This window comes from Larus michahellis, chromosome 4, assembly GCF_964199755.1.
Source record: "Larus michahellis chromosome 4, bLarMic1.1, whole genome shotgun sequence".
In the NCBI taxonomy this organism is placed as follows: domain Eukaryota; kingdom Metazoa; phylum Chordata; class Aves; order Charadriiformes; family Laridae; genus Larus; species Larus michahellis.
The window spans coordinates 58,130,477-58,153,074 of record NC_133899.1 but is presented as its reverse complement, the minus strand read 5'-3'; the positions used below and the strand labels follow the sequence as shown (position 1 = coordinate 58,153,074).

At 36.7% G+C, this 22,598-nt stretch overlaps 1 protein-coding gene across 3 annotated transcripts in view; it reads right to left on the bottom strand.

Annotated features, from left to right (window-relative positions):
- Nucleotides 1-20,909, bottom strand: part of DPH6 (diphthamine biosynthesis 6) — a 212,483-nt gene extending 191,574 nt beyond the window's left edge. Inside the window, exons 1-3 of one of the 3 annotated variants that reach the window (XM_074585033.1) lie at nt 20,780-20,909; nt 16,198-16,292; nt 13,599-13,792 (exon numbers count right to left, since the gene is read on the bottom strand). In XM_074585033.1, the coding sequence (XP_074441134.1) occupies nt 13,599-13,792; nt 16,198-16,267 (264 nt within the window). In that variant the 5' untranslated portion in view covers nt 16,268-16,292; nt 20,780-20,909. Of the gene's footprint in view, nt 1-13,598; nt 13,793-16,197; nt 16,293-20,317; nt 20,605-20,779 lie in introns of those variants that run through there. The other 2 variants (XM_074585031.1, XM_074585034.1) reach the window with 2 other exon arrangements.
- Nucleotides 20,910-22,598: the final 1,689 nt, after the last annotated feature.

Genomic DNA, 22,598 nt, shown 5'->3' with positions numbered 1-22,598 from the left:
AGCACAGGTCATCAAGCTCTCAAAACAATTCAAACAGGCATAGGGAGAAGCAGAATTTTTTCTTTTTTTTCCAACTGATGATTTCAAACAAGTGCTCTCCTCTCTTTGTGCAGTTACACATAACAATATCACTAAAATGCAAAGAAATTTTTTCAAGTGTTTGCTACATAAATGATTTATCACTTTTTCTTAGGGAATGAAACTGTATTTTCACCTCAGAAGATAAGCATTCAGGAGAAGCCACTAAGTATGGAAAATTGGAAAATTAGGTGTTGTACAACTTAACTGACAAAGTCATGCTGCTCCACAAAAGTTAGTTAACACAATAGCATCTTTCCATTCTGAGAAACAGGGTACTTGATGTCAAAATATTACAACCATCTCATAACTAATAGAACACATTTAGTATTAAAAAGAAGATATAAGTCTCAGGGTAAATCTTCCTTTGAAAGCATTTATCGATCTTTCCTTCACAGCACCGTTCACCATTTCTGTAAAGCAATACTTTTGAGAATGGTGATGTAAGCAATGAATAAGTCACAATGACAAGTGGATAATAAATAATGACTGACAGACTTTCCCTAAGAACACAGGACTGGTCTCCAACGAATAAGGATAATCCTAAAGGTGGCAAAAAGGGTTACTGTAGCACAAAAACATCAGAATTACTGGAAATCTGCAGAATTCTAAAGAAAGTTAAGGAATGTGTAAGAAAAAGAATTATTGGACTTTATAAAACAAACTAGCAGAATGAAACATGATGACATGCACAAGAAAGACTAATAAATTAATCCCAGCAATTATAAACCATCAGTTAGTTTTCCAGCTCTGTAAAATCACAAACATTATAAGTTAAACTCAAGTTCCACAAAATATTACATATCTATACACATTTATCCTTTCTTTCTGCTGTTACATTGGCCAAGGAACACACGAAACTGAAGAAAGCCAGGTAGTTTAATGCACTGACTTGTATGACATATTCTGTAATAAACTGTGCCTTCCTGAAATACAATGGTATCACAGTTTTGGATACCAAAATGCCAAAACCCATCAAATATCGTATACAGTAAAACTTTAAGTCACTGTGTAAGCAGAACAACAGAAGAAAAGAAAAAAAAGGGGGTTGTGGATAACACACAAGACAGCAAAACAAGGTGCCTAGGGAATGTAGAACAAACAGGTCCATAAGAAAATACTTCAAAGGAAGAGTGTTCACTTGTTTTTAGTGCCTAACTCCTCAGTATCTCCTGACACTTCACAGTCATTCTGTGATTATTTATGCTTCCTGTAGTTATAAAAGCAAACCAGCCATCAAGTAACCAAGTAAAACCAAAATACTAATTTTTTCTTTAAAAATGTTATGCCATTAAAGATTCTCTCTCATGTGATCAAGTACCACAGAAAGAAAGAATGTCTTAAAAGTAGAAGAAAAAATGAAGAAAAAGTAGAAGAAAAAAGGATATTCTAAAAAAAGGGAGGTCTGAAAACTTAAATTTAACCATAAAGACCACCCTGGGGTCATAAACAAAGTTTCTTATAAATGTCTCCAGTGAGAAAAGTCAGTATTTCTTTTGTTATGTCAAATAAAGTTCCATTTTAGATTGCAGTATTTCTTTTTCTGCTTATAACTAGTGTTACAGCATAGGCGACTGTTAACCAACTAAATGGGAATAGATATTTATTATTTTTTATACAAAAGACATTCCCAACATTCAGTCTCCACATCTTTTGGTATTTTGGAGTCAAAGATATACTGGAAATTAAAACCAAGACGACCTTCAGAAATACCCTTAACTACCCTGCCTCAGCTCAGATTTTATGAAAGGACATTTGAAAATTATTTAGTGATCAAGAAAGTGATTTGAAAACAAGTATTTTCAACTACAGATTTACCTTAAAAGTATATTCGTCTTCATTAAATATTTCAGACAGGGACCACAAAATCCAACTAGATGAAAAGAATTGTGGTATTTTGGGAGGAGGTAACGATTGTAGGATGGGGTAAAATCATCATTGACATTTTAACTAAAAAGAGAAAAGTACGTGGCCTAAATGGGACATTTCCTATAAGCATCTGCAGTAGCTGCTCTGTCACTTCTTTGCCTGGTCTTGGTAAATTACACCAGCTCTCAAAAGACAGAAAAGCTGTAACTCATCATCTCCAATAATCTAGTCTACATTTATCACTATTTTAATTATGTTGAATCTTAGTTTGCTATTTTCATTGCAAGAAAATACACATTAATCTTTTTTTCCAAATACACAGCACCTTATCTGTCTCAAAGGTCGCAGTTTAAAATTAAATCCTTCTCTCATTGCCAACCAGATCACATTTACATCAAATCACCTGTCTTTGTTTTCTTCATTAAATATTATTTTAATTAAGAATTCATTTTCTAAGCAAAATTCCCACTGATCTGAATGACAGATTTGTCTAAAGAGAGTAAATTGTGATGAAGTTCCATTGAAAAGATAAAAATCATATCTAAAGTAGCTATTTACTTTAAAGTAGAAATTTATATCACCTCTTTTTTCTAATACTGAATTTCTACCCTTTCTTCATAAAGTAAACTTTCAAGATCGCTTTAAAAATTACAACAATCCATGGTTTGGCCATACTGTAGAAAAAAAAATAAAATTTTTTACCATAAAAAACCCCACATGCATGACGAGGCTCATTAACAAAAATTAAACACCCCCCAAATAGTTAAGCTTAACAATAATTATGCAATCAGTGCAAGAATTAAGCTTGATTCAGAGTTTCAATTAAATTTAGAGTGAAGTCATTTTGACCAAATTTAACATTACTTTTTTGCCAGTAGAATAGTTGCTTTACTCAAAAAACATGTGTCATTTTTAACTTATCTCATCATTTTATGTTAATGTATAGTAAATATGGGGTATTTTTTGGATTAGCCAGTGCATATTATGCCACAATAGTTGCTTCCTCCAGCAACATTTCAGTATATAAAATCTCATGGTAAAAAGTAAAGATGTCATATGACTACAGGTTAGATATTACCCATAAACCAGGCAGACAAAACTCAAAGTTTCTACACACTACCCTCCTGAAGCATTTCACCTCTTAATTTAATTTTAAATTAGTCTTCATCACCGTTTATTACCAGATCTCAAATACTGCAAGAAGTGGTTTATGATGTACTATTTACTCCACTAAAATTCTTATTGCTCGTTACATAGACAAAATGGTCTTCAGAAGTAGAAAGCTCATGCGTTTGTCTATCTACTGTTCCAAACGAACTAAGGCATGTGGGCAGCCATGTGTTTTACACAAATCATTAGAGATACAGGGATGTTTTGAATAGCCATCAATGGTTACATCATTAACTATAATTTACTGCAATGACTTATGATTTTCATTTCATAGAAGTGCATTAAGAGTGTGTTCTACACATACATTAACACTCCCCATCATAAAATAACGCCATTTAACTTTTCACAGAGTGACTTTTATGATGCTGTTACAGAAGAAACTAATTGTAGTTAAAGCATTTATTTTTTAAAAGGTCATGGTTTTTTATTGTAGTTTATAATATCTAAATGGCAGCGTACGAGTGTGAATGTGCATGTATGTGAATGCGGGGACATGGGTGTTCAATACTGAATCCATTCAACAAGTTCTGCAGAAAACACAGAATAAAAAGTTATTTGCATATTAAGCTATAATGAGGCAAAAGAGAAATCTAAATTTTAAATGAGTTTTGGAGACAAATCAATGCTAATGAACAACAATTACTTCAGTCACTGTGTGAATTAAAACACCACCATTAATAAAACTTAGGTGTTCTGCTCGTGAGCGTGTCTTTAGTCCCTGGCAGATCATGCAAGACCTAGTTTACAAGAAGCAGTAAACACAAAGAAAGTAAGTTTAAAATTATTTTGTTCTGAAGCTCCGCTTCAAAGAAAAACTTCAGGAAAGCCTACACAACTCAGAAGATCCCTTCCAGTTTTAATGACTGCCCTGAATGCCTGATAAAATTTCAGATTTTCACTAGATACTGACAAGAGAGCTTATAAACCCAAAAGATGACTCAGAACAGTCTCTTTTGTTCCCTTTCTTGCATGTAAAACAGTCAGTGAAAAATCAAAATGTTTCCTTCAGAAAAAAAAAAGGGCTTTTCTTTGAGCTAAAAATAAGTCTAAACATCCTGTTCTTTACCTGAATGCTCAAAACCAGCTGTAGGTAGTAACTGTGTACGGAGAAACTACAGAGGGCACTGTTGTATCAGTTTTCAAGAATTACAATGGCGACAGGGCCCAAGAACAGAAGACTGTCAGGAAAATAAATAACTAACTAAAGAAAGAATCCGGAGTTAGGGGAGCATGCAAATGCACTAAACCTAAAACAATAATAAGGCAAAAAGACTGAAGCTGTATTTCTGAAGGAAAATGGACTGAAAAAAAAGTTCACGTAACAGACTGTCAGGCTGATACGAATACTGCAGTGCGCACATTTGGCATTTTCCTTTGTAGTACTTTCCATGGAAAAGGTAACTAATCATAGCGCCGCCTTATCCTTTGCAAACAGCAACCTATTACTGGAATCCAACTCATAATCAATATGAAAATGAGTGATGACTGTTATGCAATTCTTCCACAGGCAGAATTTATCAACAGAAAGAATATCTCCATACTGAACGGTCCTTTTACAGTGTAAAAGGCCAGTTCTATTTTATTCCTTTTCATAATGACAGTTACAAATCAATCATTTCTATTTTGAAAATGGTAACGTTAGTACAATGTAAACCAAATGAAATCCCAGCCTTTCCAGAAGAATTACCTTTAAATATACTGATCAGAAACAGTAAGTGTCCAGCTGAAAATAATACAACAATGCAATTGCTATATGTATGACATTCGTATGTAAGGGAGGAGTGCGTTAAATAAGTCAGCTTAAATAACTTAGAAATTGTATAAGAAAGCAAAATGATTTTTACACAAAGAATGAACTTCAGAGATAAAAATATTTATGAAGACAGATTTGAGAAATGTTTTACTGTTCATTTATATGAAAGCTCACGTGTCCTTGATTGTATTTTATTAGAACTAACCCCAATTACATTTCATTAAACACTAATAAATTTTAAAACATATATTACTGCTGCCTAATGAAAAGTGTAAATAATATAAAGCAGCCAGTTACCTCAGCACAGAATAAGATCATTTATTTTTTATATTTTTCATTTTTATCCTTAAAATCACAATGAAGGTGCCAAGTGAGAAACCAAAGTACTGAAATTAGATATGGACAGTATTTTAAATTTCATTCATTTTTAAATGAAACTGTAAAGAAGAGAGGTGTTGCTCTTTTTCAACAATGTGGTAGCAAAACACACAAGCAGCATGTTTTACGGTGCTACAGCAAAAACCATAGGTCTTTTATGAACATTGACTCAAATTTACATTCAAAGAAGAAAGGCTACATGGAAGGTATTTTCAAATTAAGTTAGGCAGTAACTTCATAATAAACCAAAGAATGAACATTAACAGAGAAGATGTTCAAGCAAACAAAACATGTACCTGAAAATTGTCTACAGCTATGTGAATGAATGAACAAAACAAACAAAATCAAAACCACAGATGGTGCCTGTGGATACTCACATCCACATGCATAAGAACTGCGATGGTAACTCTGGAGGAACTGTGTCTCTAAGCATGCAAAGACAAAGGTACTACATGAAAGGAAACTGCCACAGAAAATGAAAAAACAATATTTTTTTTTAAATTGCAAAACCAGACAACACAAATGTATTTACCAAGCAAGACACCATTTCCTTCACAATTCACCTGGAATTCCTTCTAAGGGATTTAAGTAACTGTTTCAAGCAACTTGTTAACAAAGTATAAATAAAAACAAAACCTAATGAGCATGTCAGAAATGGGATTCATCCAGGTTTTGCCTCTTGGGCTTCCAAACAGGCCAGAATATATTCTGTCTTTAGCCTAATTCTGTTTCTAATTAGAATTCTAATTCAGAATTATTTTCAAATTGCTGGATGTACTACCAGTCTAGTAATCTGTTTAGCTCTTGTTTTTTACTAGCATTACTTCTAGCAGTTTAGTTTTGCTAAAATCAAATTTCACCTTATTTTATTTTTTCCAAGTATTAATAAATTTTCACTAGTATTACTTTTATACTAATTTTGAAGTGTATGTGATCGTAGGCAAGCAGGCAGGTTGTATGCATGCAAACAAAACTAACTGTTAGATACACAGTATTAATAAAAGAAATGCATATTAACCTACTAAGCATACACAACACTAGGCTAGACCAGGTGAAGTCCCCAAGTTAAGATACATGTTTGTTCTATGTAAAACTTAACTCGATTTTAACTCAGAAATGCTGTAGTTCATTCCTACAGACATACAATTGGATACAAATGGTGCTGTTACTGAGGCTGTTGAGTCTAGGCATGTCACTTAAATAAAATTCACACTATGAAAAAGGTTTTGATAACATTTACAAAATTGACTTAAACATCTTAATGTATTTTTCCATTTAACTACAATACTGAATGCCAAAATGTTAATAGATAACTCTCTAAATATTCAAGATTTTAACACGATATTTGAGGTTTCTTTCTCCCCATGCAATACAGCACATTAAAACCAATTTTACTATCGTCATTTATTCAAAGCTTGATTATGAGCAATAGCTGTGAGAAGAAATACAGCATTGTTGATTCATATACAAGCATTTCACTTAACTACATTGGATAATAGCAGTGCTCCTAAAGGAGTATAAAAGCAAAGTGATTAGAAGTCATTACTGTTAATTAGCATTCACTTTACATTGATAGGGATGAAGCTCTTCTGTGATGAACAAATGGAAAGCTTTTATCTGAAAGTCTGCCAAACCTGGTCAAGGTAGGCACTGAAATAAAGTGTCAGTGACCAGCAAGTTGAATTCAAAACAACAATAACAAAAAAGCAAAACAAAATCTAAGGATGTATCATCATCCAATTAGTGAGATTCAGTTTTTAAACAGGAAAAGGTTTGAAGGGAATGAGTAAAACTGGAAACTCATACTTCACATTCTGCAATCTCACTGATAAAAGGAGGAAATGTGTGTTTATCAAACTCGCTGCGAGTGCACGGTTCATTTGGCGTCCTGTAAACAATGCCTGGCTGCCCATTTCCAAATGCATGTGAGAATCTTGCAACCCAGAACATCATATTCAGCAGGCAAGGTCACACTAGAGATGCCCTGGAAATGGGAAATTAGGAAAACCTGGCAATCAGAGGTTTAAAGCTGACCAGAACAAGCCCTCGGGCTTGCTTACCATCTTTCACCACCAGCCTGACTGTCTCTGCTTATTCAATATTAACACAACAAGACTGAGAGTGAGTGAAAACAACTCCACACACCTAACAGGGAGAAATACAGTGACTTTTTTGTTTACATAGAGCTCAACATTTCTCACAGTAAGAAACTACCTCAAAGATGTTGCTCAAGATCCCCTTCTGGAAAAAAAATTGACCCTTCCTGAACAGTTCAGATGAGACATGGAGAATGACAGGCATCCTGTTGATTAAAAAATTTCCTTGTTCCCATCTTATTTTAAAATTAAAACTAAAAAAAAAAAAAAAAACAAAACTAAACAAAACCTGTCTTCTGAATGGAACAAGATACATAATTATTTTTACACTGCTTAAAGCACTGCCAACTATGCAATTACTTCTTACCCTCTTCCCTTAATTCACACTCTTATTCACTGCTGATTACAATGGTCATCCCCTAGCTGGAGGAAGCTATGGAGCTCCACTCCAGAATTAATTAAAAAAAAAAAAATAACAAGTCAATTAAAAAAAAAATTGTTGAACATGATGAGTGCAAAGGGACAATTAAAATTCTCACAGATAAAAATCTAGTCATTATAAAAGGTAGAAGAACTTAATCTACGTCACATGAAAAAAACCACAGGAAATATTTTGTCTTAAAAAAAAAATCTTACTTTAGGAAGAAACAGTTATTTATTTCTTGTCAGTGTAGGTAGCCATTTCATACAACTGCAAAAAGTTCACATTTAACCTTCACGTCTAATGGCAAAAAGAAATGTTCTAAGAGACTAGATGAACATTTGGAGACCATATCAACATGAGTTGTAGAGGGCCCAAAAAATAAATTCCATTGTTTTATTTATCACTGTTCCCCCTAACTGGACACTGAAGATTTTTTAGGATGTTTTTTCAATACTGGTTATATTTTCACTTGCTGTATAAATTCTATGTTTCAATTGCTGAATTATATATAATCTATCAAAATATCAAGGGCACGGTATTCTTGATTTGCAATAATCTTAAAATGTAGGGGGAAAAACGGAGGAGTAATTAGTTTAGAAATTCAGCATAAAGAAATTTCTCTTCCTACAATTTAATCTCTTAAAAATTTTGAGAAATATATCTTTGAGGAATTAGTCTATATATCTACAAATAATTCAAGTTGTAATAAGGAAAATATCAGATTTTTGTCAGATGAAAACATGAGTAATTATGACAATTATGACTAGAATAGAACTGTTTTGCAGCCTTCTGAACTCTCAATCTCATCAGTGAGAGGGGGAAGGTACCTACTTTGCCTGAACTTACAAACTGCAAAAGTAGTTTGGTGAACAGCATGCTGAGGTCCTCAGATTACAGATTCTTGCAGTCAGTCAGGATTCCATAACTAATAATATTTAGATCTTTAAGACTACTAAGCAAATCTGCAAACCTTTTTTGTATAAGAGTACACTATTAGTCTTTATCATGTAAATACTACCACTGAAGCCACGGCGACTACTGAGAGCTGATTAAAATGGACACCTAAAAGCCAAATGACTATTTCTAAATACTTCGCTATTTCTTTTAAACATATTTTACAACAGGGAAGACAGTGAAGCAACGCCTGCAGCATAATACTATGTTACATTTATTAATTTATTTTTCCTGATGAGAGCATCTATACATTTGGCTGTACAAAAGCCACAAAAAGTCAGTCATCAGACTGAATCTGAGAACGCATGTCACCCACTGGCGACAGCAGCTTCCAGAAGGCTGGAAGGAAGACTGTTTCCTTAGCATGGAAGACTAGCATATTAGCAGATTAGCAATAATAAGGAACTGAAAGCTTTATCTTCTGTGAGGGAATTAATCCCTATCCAAAGGCCACAGAATAACCTTGTATTTCATCCATTCATCTCAAACCCTGAAGAACTCTTTCCTGAAGAACTGCAAGTCTTGGGGAGTTTCACTGCATAATGACAGGACCCCAGTTACCTCTGTTCCCCCTGAATCTGCACTGCCAAAGCCCTTTGAGACAAAATATCTTAAATAACATCTAAAATTACACAGTTATTGCAATTTTAATTCTCAGACAGGAATACTTCCTGTCTTCAGTAAACATCAGTCTGGGTCCGTTTCAAAAGTCATGATCCTGTCCTTAGAAAATAACTATTACATACAGAATTCACAGTATTAATAACTCTTTGTTGCTGTAACTAAAAACCATATTACTTATTCTCTGTGATTTAGTGATGAATAGTCCAGAATGTGACAATGGTTTAGAAAATAAATTTTCTTTCTTTCCCTTTCCACGTTACTGATAAAACTAAACAGTGTCACAAGCAAAGCCTATTATTATTATTCAAATGTTTCATACAACCAATATATCCAACATCAATTCTTATTTTTCAGCTGATGATCAATGGATGATATCATAATTAATAATCCTTCAGTCCTGAGATCCAACGTCTTAATTTCTTTCAAGAGTACTCTTTGGTTTTTTGTAAGTTTGCAGGTTCTGAACCCACAAAACGTACCACAAAAAGAACTCTTGACAGAAATCACGTTAGAACTGAAAATGTGCTGAAAATCAACTTGCATGTTTTATAATAAATACAGGGAAATACACTACAAAGAAACTACAAATAGAATCAATTTTTGAAACACTAATTTCAAAAAACTCAAGTAATGAAAAATGTTATTGGAAAAGATGAAAAAATAGCTAGAGGAAAAAACATTTTTATCTAGCTCAAAATTCTACAAATTACTCCAGCAGTGGAAACGTATCAAAGGCAAATCCTTCAGAGAGCAGAGGAGATAAGGCAAGAAACCCGGAAGAGGACAGAACTGTCTGCTGAAACCCAGAACTGAAATAAATTATCTTTTTATAGTCTGGAAGCTGCTCCAACCACGGCCCTAAACAAAAGTTTAGCCATAGTCCCATGAGACAGAGAAAACAATCCAACATTCAACCATCTGATACCACTTCTATATGTGCTTACATAGAACATCAATGTATTATTTGGACAAGATCGTAATTACATTGAAAAGGGGAGAAAGCAGTTAAATATGCCTATATTGAGAAGTAAGTTGTAGGAAAATTTCATAAAAACACCTCCATGCTCCAGAGTTTCCAACCACTAAAGGGAAAGAAACACCGTTTTCCCACACATTTCCTGGTTTCAAAGACAGCACCCATGATAAAACCCCAAAGATAATTCAGATAACTAAGAAAATCGAGTGTTTACATGCTTTGTTGAAAAAAACTCCAATATGCAAAGCGACAAACATGGACAAACAAGGGTATCAGTAATCCCTATTCATTAACATGGACAGTAGATTAAATAAATTCCTTAAGAGTTCAGGATTTACATGTCTTACAAAGTAAATATTGTACTATCAGGTGAGGATGACACAGTAAGATACTTTTAGACACCATATAAATACTCTGATATGTTTCACAATATATATTGAATACAGAATCTACACCAAGGCAATAGGCAACTAAAAAATAAATATAAATTTCCTTCCTACCTATCAATCATGTGGGTTTGTGACAATAAAATTAGCAGGTTTACAGTCATCGGCAGTCAATATCACTTAACTGAGTCCCGTGAACTAGAACAGGACTGTTGTCCTGGGTTTCCCAGCACTGCAGGGGAATATTTAACTTTTTAGAAATCTTGTTCTCATAACATTGTGTTTAAAAACATCAAATATTTTCAAATACATACTAGATTTTCAAATGTATTTTATTTTTTTACTAAAGTACTTGCAATACAAGTGTTCTTTACGAACGGAAAGTGAGGCAAACTATGCAATTTTGATCTAGACACACCTTTCCTGTATTCTTGGGCCCAACCATTTGACAGAAAAACAGAGCTACGTCAGTTTGACCAGTGTTTTGAAATTATGTCCACTCAAGGATGCATTTTGACAAGGTTTCCGCAGAATTCCTACCCTCCCTTCAACAGAACGCAAACTGAGCTCTCTGTTTAAAACTATTAACATCTGGAGAAAAAACAAAAACAAAAACCAAACCTAAAGCAAAATCCCCAGTGATTAAAACTTACATAGTAAAGCTAGAAAACTGCAGGTATAAAAAAATCTGAAAAAATAAAAATAGAAAGCTTTCAAAGTTACTGTTAACACACAAAAGAAAAATTTTCCTATATTTTTCTTAAAACTAAAAAAAACCAAAGACTTACAGCTGCGGTAGTTTACGTCCCCCTGATAATTTTGCCATTATTCATCACAATATGCAAGACTTCTACTGAAACTGTTGCACCAGAACTTTACATATAGGTTTGACTGCAAAGACATGGTTACCCAAAAATCTAACGTAACGGTAGTATACTGTTAATATTTATGTCTTTAAAATATCATATAGTAAAATCAATATTTCTCTACAGGAAAGAAATAGTTATTTAGTTCCAGACAACTTGATAACATCTCTTTCAACTATAGTTATAATTATCATGTACAAACTTCCAAAGCAGAAGTTGTCAAGATTTAACATTAGCATTAATTTATGTCAGGCATCCATTTCTCCAAAGACAGCAAGAATCGAAAAGGAAGTATCATCTTAATTGCCACTAATCTGCCCATTTTTAATTAAATTGATCAGTAATTTATTATCTTACCCAGCGGCAGAAAGCTGTTAGTATGCAGCTTTAAGTGACAGAATATACTAGTCCTTCTAATTTCTAACACTATCATGGTTCAAAAATAATTTAACACTGCTGTACCGTATTTCTTTTAATTCGTGTACTGCATGATATGCACATTCCATGTAAAACCTCTATGAAGCACCCTAGAGCATAATCATAGAATCACTTAGGTTTGAAAAGACCCTTAAGATCATCGAGTCCAACTGCAAACCTAGCACTGCCAAGTCCACCACTAAACCATGTCCCTCAGCACTACATCTTAATGTCTTTTAAATAGCTCCAGGGATGGCGACTCAACCACTTCCCTGGGCAGCCCGTTCCAATGCTTGACAACCCCCTCAGTGAAGAAATTTTTCCTAATATCCAAACTAAACCTCCTCTGGTGCAATTTGAGGCCATACAGTCTTCATGTTTCATAGTCTCATACTCCAACACAGGTGTATGATCTTGATTTTACTTTAGAGGAACACAATTTCCCTCACAAAATGTTTAGAAGATGTAACATTCAACTCCAACGTGGTTCGGGAAGCACTCTGCACTCAAACCACATTCGTAGGTCTTATCTGAATGTTGATTTTTTTTTTTAAATGAACAAAGAATAAACCTGAAGCTTTTAGGTTCATGAATCTCAATTCTCATTTCAATGGAAGAAGGGGGCTAGAAAATGTTCAATACCTGAATTGAAGACTACAAATACCTTTAGTTGACATTTCAGAAAGTAGTCTACCAGTTTGATCAATAAAATTAAATGTGTATTTACTTTTTTTAAAATAGCAGTTTAGAGGATTTTCTGGGCATTGTATTGTTTTAGTACTGTGCACTGCAGTCATCAACTCAATTAACTGGAACAGACATAGCATGTTCATTCAAAATTTGTGTAAAACCTATGGAGTCAATGGGAGGTCTTCTATTTATTTCAATGAGATGTGATTTATTTCTGATGGAAAATCAAGTGCTACATGAAATATTTTGGAAAAGATCGGAGAATACATTTCAGGTGTTTTGGGAAATACGCTCATTATCTCCCTTTAATTGGTTTTATAGCTAAAAAGAATTGATAAGTGTTATTGCTATTATGCGATATACAGGGCTACCAAAATCAAAACTATCATGGTAATATTCTGTAATACTTTCTGAATGATCTGCAACATACAAACAAATAACAGATTCTGGTTTACAGAGAGTAAGTGTACACAAATGGAAATGTCTAGACATTACTTTCCATACATTGATAAACGTACAAAAACCAAAAGATCTCTCATTCCAGTAATCAAGCAATGCATTATTTCAAATGTGAAACTACACAAATGTTTTATTTATAGATAAGTTTCACAATTATGTTTTTTGTAGTATATGCCAAACACCTGATACAGATTTTTGTTATTAAATAGGAACAAGATTTTAGCTTGAAGTGGGGATTAATAAATCTGAATTACATTGGGGAAAAAGGAATAAAGTTACACTATATATTTATAATGCCAGGAAGAACATAGGAATAGAAATAAAACTTGCAAGAGTAAGTGTTCAATTTTTTTCTCAAAGCTCTCCTTAAATACCTATGTTTATCATTTACCTAAATTCATAAATGAGTTAAGTAATATAATTGCCTCCAGTTACTTAATTTTTTTCATTCAGCATACCTTAACAAGTTTCAGGAGGTGGTAAAGGTCTTCAACCTCATCTTCCTGACATGTGGTATACACTTTTCCAGTATTTACACTGGTACCCTTTATGAAACCACGATACAGCGGCAAATCCAATGCATCAGCATATAGGTCAATGGCATGGTGTCCTACTGTCTGATACATATAGCTGTCCAATTCATCAGTTTGCCCTGCCACGATTAAGAAACAAGCATATGAGATACATTATTTCAACAATTACAGATAATCACAATACTAGAAAGTACAGAGAAAATCTAAATGTTAATATTTTTCAGTTCACAAACAGATGTTTGGTGACAATAACTCTATAAACATTGAAAGAAGAAAAAAAAAAAGATTTCTCCACCTAACAGACTTATGGAGAGGAAGACATCTGTCACAAACATGCTGCCTTTTTGGAAATTGTGGTGTCTATTTCTTCTTTAGTATTCCCCCCTACTTTATCCAAAAAACTTCTAACGGTCCAATTCTGCTCCTATTTAAATAGTAATATTAATAGGAATGCAGTTCAGAGGCACAAACCCAGATGCATGTCAACATACTCAGAGTAAGAAATTTGGAATGCACTGCAACACTGAGAATAAACAACAGGTTGTCAAAATTTCCAAAAACTTCACTGTTAAAAGTGTCATTATGGTCATCAAGAAAAAAAAGGAGATTATTTCAGCTCAAGTAGAATAAAAGTAGACTGCTATAATATTTTGACATTGCTTAATATAAAAAAGAAAACGAAATCTGTTACAATATCCAGGCCCTTTCTACCTTCACTCCTTTTAAAAATTAATCTCAAAGTAAAATCAATTATTTGCTGCTATTGCCTTTACCAGAAGAAAAATTTAACTGAATTTTCTTACAAGCAGTTTGTAGCTAGCAGATAAGAAAAAAACCAGCTAAAATACAGACATCATGGACTAGAATTAAATCTCAAATTATACGATAAACTGTTTACATATAAAATCTTTCCAATAATTTTTCAAGCAGATTGATAAAGCAATACATCATTATTGGTGAAATCTCCACTTTATTTATTAAAAGCTAACACTGTTCACTATTTTAACGCTAATTTGTAATACTGGAACTTCTCTCAATTTACATAGACACATCAAGCATCTCTGCTGTATACCTATGTAGCACATCTTGCAAAGAGAAAGGTCTGTAACATTGATCAAGATAACTAACTTGTGATGTAACAATTAGGTCATGTCACATTTGATACCGTACAACAGATATGCTTTTGCTCAAAATAGGCAAATCCAGACACATAATCACAATTAACCAACCTAGACCAGGAGAGCTGATTTAAAAGAAAACTCAGTGGTTTTCGACATATATGAATATGACAAGGTCTTTAAACCGATACTCAGTTCAGAATACACAGGTTTTTTATTAATTGAGACTCTCCAGGCAACAGTGGTACAAGATAAAATAAAATGAAAGGCATAGAATCCGCTATTGCCTGAAGCACCTCAATTAACTTTCCACAGAATTTCCAACTACACACTTAAAGAGAGCATTTTATGATTTTAATGACAATATTCTACATTTCTGATGCGGATAAATTAGTTTAAAGACAACATATTTCAACAAGATTAGAGATGATTATTTGCTAGCTACCCAGAAAATAAACTGTTCCTATATTCCCTAGCATTTGCCAGGTCCATCCCCGATTCATTTGTGATGGCAGCTCCCTTTTTCCTTTACTTTCTGTGTATCTTCTTACCAAACAGTTATGAGATATCATACTTAATTCTGTAACATATGTTGAAGAGTTAACATACTTTATGTTATGTTATGTTCTAACTAAAACATTCTCCCCTACCAACTAGGAAACAACTCACTTCTTTTTCAAATTTCAATTCAAGTTTAACTTTTGCTCTAGTCCAACACAGAAGTACTCAGGTCACGCCTAGCTCACGCCCTCACCTCACCACTGACATAGACTACCTGAGTTTCTCCCGTTCTCTTTCACAAAAGTAAGTCTAGGTGCAGCCTGTGAGGAACTGATCACAAAACTGATCCAAGCTAAAAGGAATGAAAAAGGCAGGAAAAAGAAGTGCAATAAGGTCAGTTCCAACCCAGATCAGTACCTCAATCCAGTTCACAAATGCTGGGCTAGAATAATGGAGGAAGATATACAAGGTTAAAAATGATCAGCAGCAAAACTGCATATGTTTGGCAGCTGGAATGGTTTATGACAGTTTAAAGCTTCTTTTCTTTGTTTCTTTTGTTTAATGATATCCTCTACCACCTTTTACTATTTGTGCTACTGAACTCACACAATCCCGTTGTTCACCACCAGGAATATTCATATTCTCCTTTTTTCAAACTGTGTAAGCTTTTCTTTTAATGATCTTCATCTTCTTTTGTTTTTTTTCCCCTCTGAGGAAAAACATATTTAATACTATCTCCATAGCATTTTCTTTTTTCTGCATCTTTTAAGACTTCTAGATTGTCCTTCAATATGCAATACTATATAAAAACACATAAAGGAACTTAATTCAGGCACAGCTGTGCCTACATTGTTTCTAATATAAAAAAAACCCAAACCCTCCTGTAAGAAATGTGCCTTTCATACCTGTGTTTTCAGCAGGTCTTAAATTGGCTAGAGCAACAATCTGATGCCCAGCAGCAACACACTGCATCATATTATAACAGCTGTCCTTCCCACCACTGCAAGAGAAAGAAAACAGTGGCAATTAAAAGTACTGATAAAAGTTTTAGCCCCTTATGACTTTTGCCTAACTACTTAAAAATCAGTATCATCAGAGCTGGTTATAAAGTTTTGAAATTAAAAAAAGGTCGCAAAATATTAGCAGTAGAAAAAGGATGATTTCACCATACAATGTTTACTGTATATGTATAGTGCCTACATACAGTATCCATAAAGCACATTTCCAGTTCTGTATCTTATTACTAATATGAGAGGTTCCATAAAGAACAGACATTTACACTGGAATCCCTTCAGAGCAAGGACTGTCTTCTACTCCAGAAATGAATTACTCTGTAGTCATTACTAAATAACTTGGATTAAAAAAACCCCAATGATATCTGCTCCAGAGAGTTGCCAGCGCTAGCAACCTTTTTAAATGAAGACTGTCATGTTAAGAATAACATTTATCTGTCATGGGATACTTTGTCTAAAGTTTCAACATTTTAAACGTACTTCCCGTTCTCAAAAGCTGTAATTATTACAGGCAGTAAGTTCAGTTGACACTGCATTGAACATAGAAATTTTTTAGTGCATATAACTGCAAATAAAAATAATCACTGTGGATTAAAAAAAAGAAAACTAGAAAAACAAACAGAACAATGTTCTTCTCTGAGGCCAAGAGATGATGTTCTAACACAGAGAATACAATTAATTTTTACATTCATTGAAGGTCTACTGGAACCTTTTCCACTATCAGCGAGGAAAGAATCCTGCCCTGCTGGTGCAAGTGAAATACAGTATTTTTAATGGATTTTAATCACTATCAAAAGAAATATTTCAGTCTAACAATAAAACTAAGAGTGCTCTAGAACACACACTGCTTGCAAAAACCACATTCAGACTCACAACCTTCAAACTACAACTGCAGGTGAGGATTCTGTGCAGCTTCTTTAAATGCCAAGGGACAAAAACCAGTCCGGGGCAGGAACTGGAACAGAGATCTAGACCAGCTCTGTAAAACTGCATCTTGCCTTAGAGCCACTGAGACATGGACAAGAGAACAGACAGTACAAGCAGTCCTTGCTACAACAGACCGTTTGTTTCCTTGTGACCACAATACCACTAACAAACTTCAGCATTTCCAACATGAAGTTCCTACTTTCATCCAGTCCTCTATGCAAGAGTGTTACAGGAATGTAACCATACAGCTATTCCTCTCAATTTCTGCTTTTATCCATGCTAAAATTCTGTACACTGACCTTCATTTGCTGTATACCTCAAACCTAAAGTAAAAATAGTATAAATAACATGGCATTCTTTCATACTTAACAGATTTTCATAATGCAGTTGCTTATGTTTCAGTGCTATAAAAATAAATATGGTAATAAATAGATTCCTAATTCAAGGTTCCATCTTTACCTGACATTATTCTCATGCATACCTACAACTTTCTTATAACCTATATATAGACAAAAAAAAATAATTATAAAACCATGTTCATTAGTTCTCGATATTGTGCTTGATAGCTTGAAAACTTAGATAGTATTCACTTCATAATGTGAAATTCCAGGCTTAACAGAATCACAATGAGACAAAGGCTCTTTTCTTTCTGAGTGACTTCATTCTAAACAAAGAAAGCCTCCCACTAGATCTGATTTCAACTCCAAACACAACTTCAGAAAATTATGACAGGAGATAATTGCCTATGCTGTTTACCGCATTTCAATAACATTTTTTTAAAAATCAAAAATTAAAAGGACACTAGAATAAATCTTTTAATCTTTTCAATTAATTTACAAAAAAAAAAAAAGTTAAGATGAGGCTACATTCACATTTCCCACATTTAACCACTGATTACTTGATTGAAATTGGTAGAGTGTTCGCTGGATCACTCTATTTATTTTCTATATAACTGTTACCATGGCCCTAAAAACTAACCATACAAAGAAACAAAATGAAATGGTGCCTACCTACAAGGCCTTCTACTCTAGCTGTAAAACACATGACAGTTAAGACCAATGAAGCCAGACAGCCCATTCTGTGGGAGGAAGGTGGACTCGGCACAGTCCCAGCCTGACTGTTGTCTAATAGATTGTGACACAAAAAAAAAAAAAAAGAAAAGAAAAAAAGATTTAAGAAGAGAGGTGAAGACAGGTACTGAGGTAGCCTGGGGACTGCTCTGAATTCTCATCACAGAAAAAATCACAAGGCCTTTTTGTAGAAAACTGTTCAAAGTCAGGCTACAGCCAGGGTTAGTTTTGACAATGTCGCAAGTATGTTAATAGGTAGGCTTATAAACTGACAAAATACCAGAAAAAGCACAGTAACCGTAAAGATATGGGTCTATGAAAGACTTCTGAGCAAAATTCCATTCTATTAACAAGTGTAACCATTTACACTAAGAAAATTCTACAAGAATTAGAGAGTTGAGAAACATCATATTCCAGGTAGAAGACTGTCTTTAAAATATCCGATTTAGCACAAAACACAATACAGGGTTTACCCTATAAATACCACCTTAAAGAAAGACTATCAACTTTAAGCACGGTCAACATTTTAGAAGAAAAAGAACAGGTTAAAGTAGTTTTATATATAATCCTGACCTTTTCAAAAGAAAGAAGCACTTTTCAAATACTTTTTTTCCCCTCTGATCTTTGAGACTAGCTCTGTTACAAAGATTTCAGACACTTTGATGTCTCTTTAAAACTCTTCTTAAAACTATTACTGAAACTAAATCCATCCTTGTAAAATTGCCCATTAAAATAGCAATTGTGTCAGAAACCTGTTTTTAGGATTTTATTTCATCCTGCCTTTTAACACATTCCTCTGCTTAGAGAATATCAAAATAAATAAGGCTGGAAGACAAAATCTTATCTATAAACGCACAAGAAAAAGCACAGAAGCTGATTTTCCTACTCTGTATTTAGGCAAATCTTGAAAAATGTATACAATATTTTCTGTATTTTTTCCGCTTTGGATGATGTTTGGAGTGATTTGCAATTATTGCAGCCAAACCCCAATTTCAACAAAGCATGATATCAGACGTTGCGTGAGAGAATTTAATACATTAAATGTTAAGACTCTAGTATATAGTTACTGCACCCACAAATACACTGCTCACATCTGCACGACCCTTTTCCACTTACAGGTTTCCTACCTTTTTTCTTAACTATTATTTACGAACAAAACACCACACCTGTCCTTGTTACAAAATGTTAATCTCTTTCTAAAAAAAATACAAAAAAGCCATTTACAGTACAAGAACTGCAGAAACTGACATAAAGCAGCAAGAGCGTGGGGGGAAGCAAATACAGCAGCCCCTGACAGACTTAAATGAGTGAGCTTCATCTTTTTAAAAACGAGCAAAATGAAGTCTCTCCCAAAAGACACACTAGAAAAATCTGCCGTTGAGAGTTCAGAAAATTTATCCTCAGAGAGCTGAAGGTATTTGGAAAGGAAAAGCGCGGGAAAACCCAACCGCAAGCGAGCAGAACTCCCGCTACCTGCGGGGCAATCGGCTCAGGCCCCGCAGCCCCTTCGCGCTGGAGACTCGGGACAGCGGGATAACGGGTAGCAGGCGATGGCGGGAAATAATTTTGGGTGTTGTTTTCAGGTGGGCTTTGGTTTTCTTTTTTTTCTTTTTTTTTTTTTTTGTTTAAACCAGACACTAGTAGTTCTTGAGCGTCCCGGGAACAAGGGGAAAGCAGAAGGGAAATTGTTACAGCCACCCCCTGCCTACAGGCAGGGCCCGCCTGGCCCCGGCCCTCAGACACAACCCGCCCCCGGGCAGCAGACGGAGGGCCGGCGGGAAGCAAGACGCCGCCGAAGCCCGATCGCTCCGCGCAGGGAGGGAAGGAAGGGAGAGCTGGGCCGGCAGGAAAGACACGGGCGGGAAGAGCCGGGGCGGGCGGGTCTCCCCGTCGGCGCTGGGTGGAGCGCGACCCGCGGGGCTGTTGCCGGGCGGGCTCGGCCTCTCTCCCGCGCCCTCCCTCCGCCTGCGAGCCGCTCCTCGCTGGCCCACACGGGCGCTCCCTCAGCCCGTTACCTGATTAAAGCCACTACTCTCATGCTGCTGGCGGGCCCGGGGGGCGGTAACGCTAACAGGGGAGTGCGTGGCAGCTGCGAAACGCAGCGGGGAAGGAGCGCGGCCGTGCCGTAGGCTCCTTCCGTTGCTGCCGTTTGGCCGCCTCCCCTCAGCAGAGCCTCCTCGCGGGGCAGGCCGGGAGACTGCCTGAGCAAGCGGCAGGCGCGGCAAGCCGCCGCCTCTCCGTGCCTGGGAGAAGGACTCTGCCTCTGCCGCGGCCCTGCGAGCCTGGTGGGGCGGCAGGGGCCGGGCGCGGCCCGGGTGAGGGCGGCGTGGAGGGCGCGGCCGCGGAGGCAGCGCGGGGGACGCCTATGGAGGGCAGGGCGGCCGCGCTGGTAGGCCCGGGCGGGCGGCCCGCTGCCGGGGCTGCCGTGTAAGTCATCTGCCCTCCCGCCTTTTTCCTTCCCGTCTACAGCCGCGCACCTGTTGTAAGCGACTGCTGTGCAGGGAACGGGGAGCGACCGAGTGAGGCGGCTGGTCCGTCCCCTCGGGTGGCTGCTGAGTGCACAGCGGGGCGTTGTCGCAGCCCGGCTTCACGACAGCCCGGGAGAGGGAGGCTGGGAGCGCCCGCCGTGAGGGGAGGAAAGGCCGCGGGCCTTCACAAGTGGCCGCGGGCCTTCACAAGTAGCCGCGGGCCCGGCCTAATCGCGGCAGCCGGCCTGGGAAGCCGCTGGGCGAACCGGGCGGCGGCGGGTGCTCGCCAGGCAGCCAGTGACCCCCGGCCGCTTGCGGGGCAGTGGGCGGGAGAGCAGCGCTCCCTCACCTCGTCCCTTTGGGGGGCTGATGGAGGGGACCCCTTTCGAGTGGCTGGAGTGACCCCCAGCAGCCTCTGTCACGGGGCCAGAGCGGGAGGTGAGCAGGGAGGAAGGGTAGAGCAGAGCTCCCGGCTGCCTTGATGAAGGCCTCTGCAAGCACAAAACATCCACCTGCACCCTGGGGTCCAGCTTCTGCAGACCAAAAATCTAATCTTGTCGTGTGATCCCTATCTTGGGCTAATTTTCAGAGCAATCCTGCTGTAAACGCATTCAGCAGACGCCACTGTAGGTTTGCAGGCGAAGTCAACAAAAAGCTTACTCAGGTGCCCAGTCTCTGAATCGAGACAAAATTTTATTTATCCTAAGTCACAGAAGAAACCTGTGGGTTAGTTCTGACAATGAAACCGTATCACTAGACTAACTTTAAAAGCCTAATGCTACCAGGTAACACCATTGCTGGGGGTGTTGTGGCAGTGTTTTGAGCAGTGGTCTGAGGGATCACCACGCTCAGGGCTTTGATTCAGAGGGCCTGTGGGTCCAAAACGGGGAGAAGAAACCACTGGTGGGCTGTTGGGTGGTCACCCTGGCCAGAGCCGGGTGAGCAGGGACAAGCACCGTGCCTCAGGGTGAGCCTCAGCACTGCCCCATGCCGTGTCTTCATCTGCAGTGCGACCACTGGTGTCCACAGTCCAACTGGTACATTGTACCAGGAATGCTGATTCACGGTTTCTATTGAATTTAGTTGCAGCAACTGGTGCAGCTAACAAAAGGCTTTGTTGCTCAGGGCTGGATACCACTTCAGTATGCTTTATGCCTTGCGAGTGCTAACTTACCATCCCCCTGTAACATGGTGGTGTACAATGCTATATAACCATCTGTACCAACCGGGTACAGATGAAAAAACAAGTTCCTTGCACACAAATTGTTGGGTCTGAAGTTCCTGGGAAGAGAAAAGATGGAAGCAAACAGAGAATCAAATATTCTAAGAAAAAACCATTTTGTTTATAACAATAAGTATGCCAAAATAAATGCCTAGTGAGACAAATATGTAAGATTTTTTGTTCAAAGCTCATGAAACAGTTTGAAAGAGCACTTTTTTTTTTTTTTTTAGATTATTTGAGTTTGCATGTGATTTGTACAGTCACTGGGAATTTTAAAATAGGAGTGGATAGTTATGGGCATATATGAAGGTGATGATGCCTTCCTAAATATACTTTTGAAAAGTTAAGACGTGACAATCAGTATAAAACTTACTTGATAAATAGTTGTGAAGAGAGAGTAATCACAATATGGATTTTTCTGCATAGGAATAATTACAAAAAGCACATGTTTTAAAAAATAAATCCTCAGATGATGCTTTGACCATCACAGACCAGCAGTTATGAGAAAAAATACTCGACTTAGATTGGAATTACTTACAGGACAGTTGGATTTCCTTCTAGCTTAGTGATGATGACTTAATGTATAATTCTGCTCTTCAAAACATC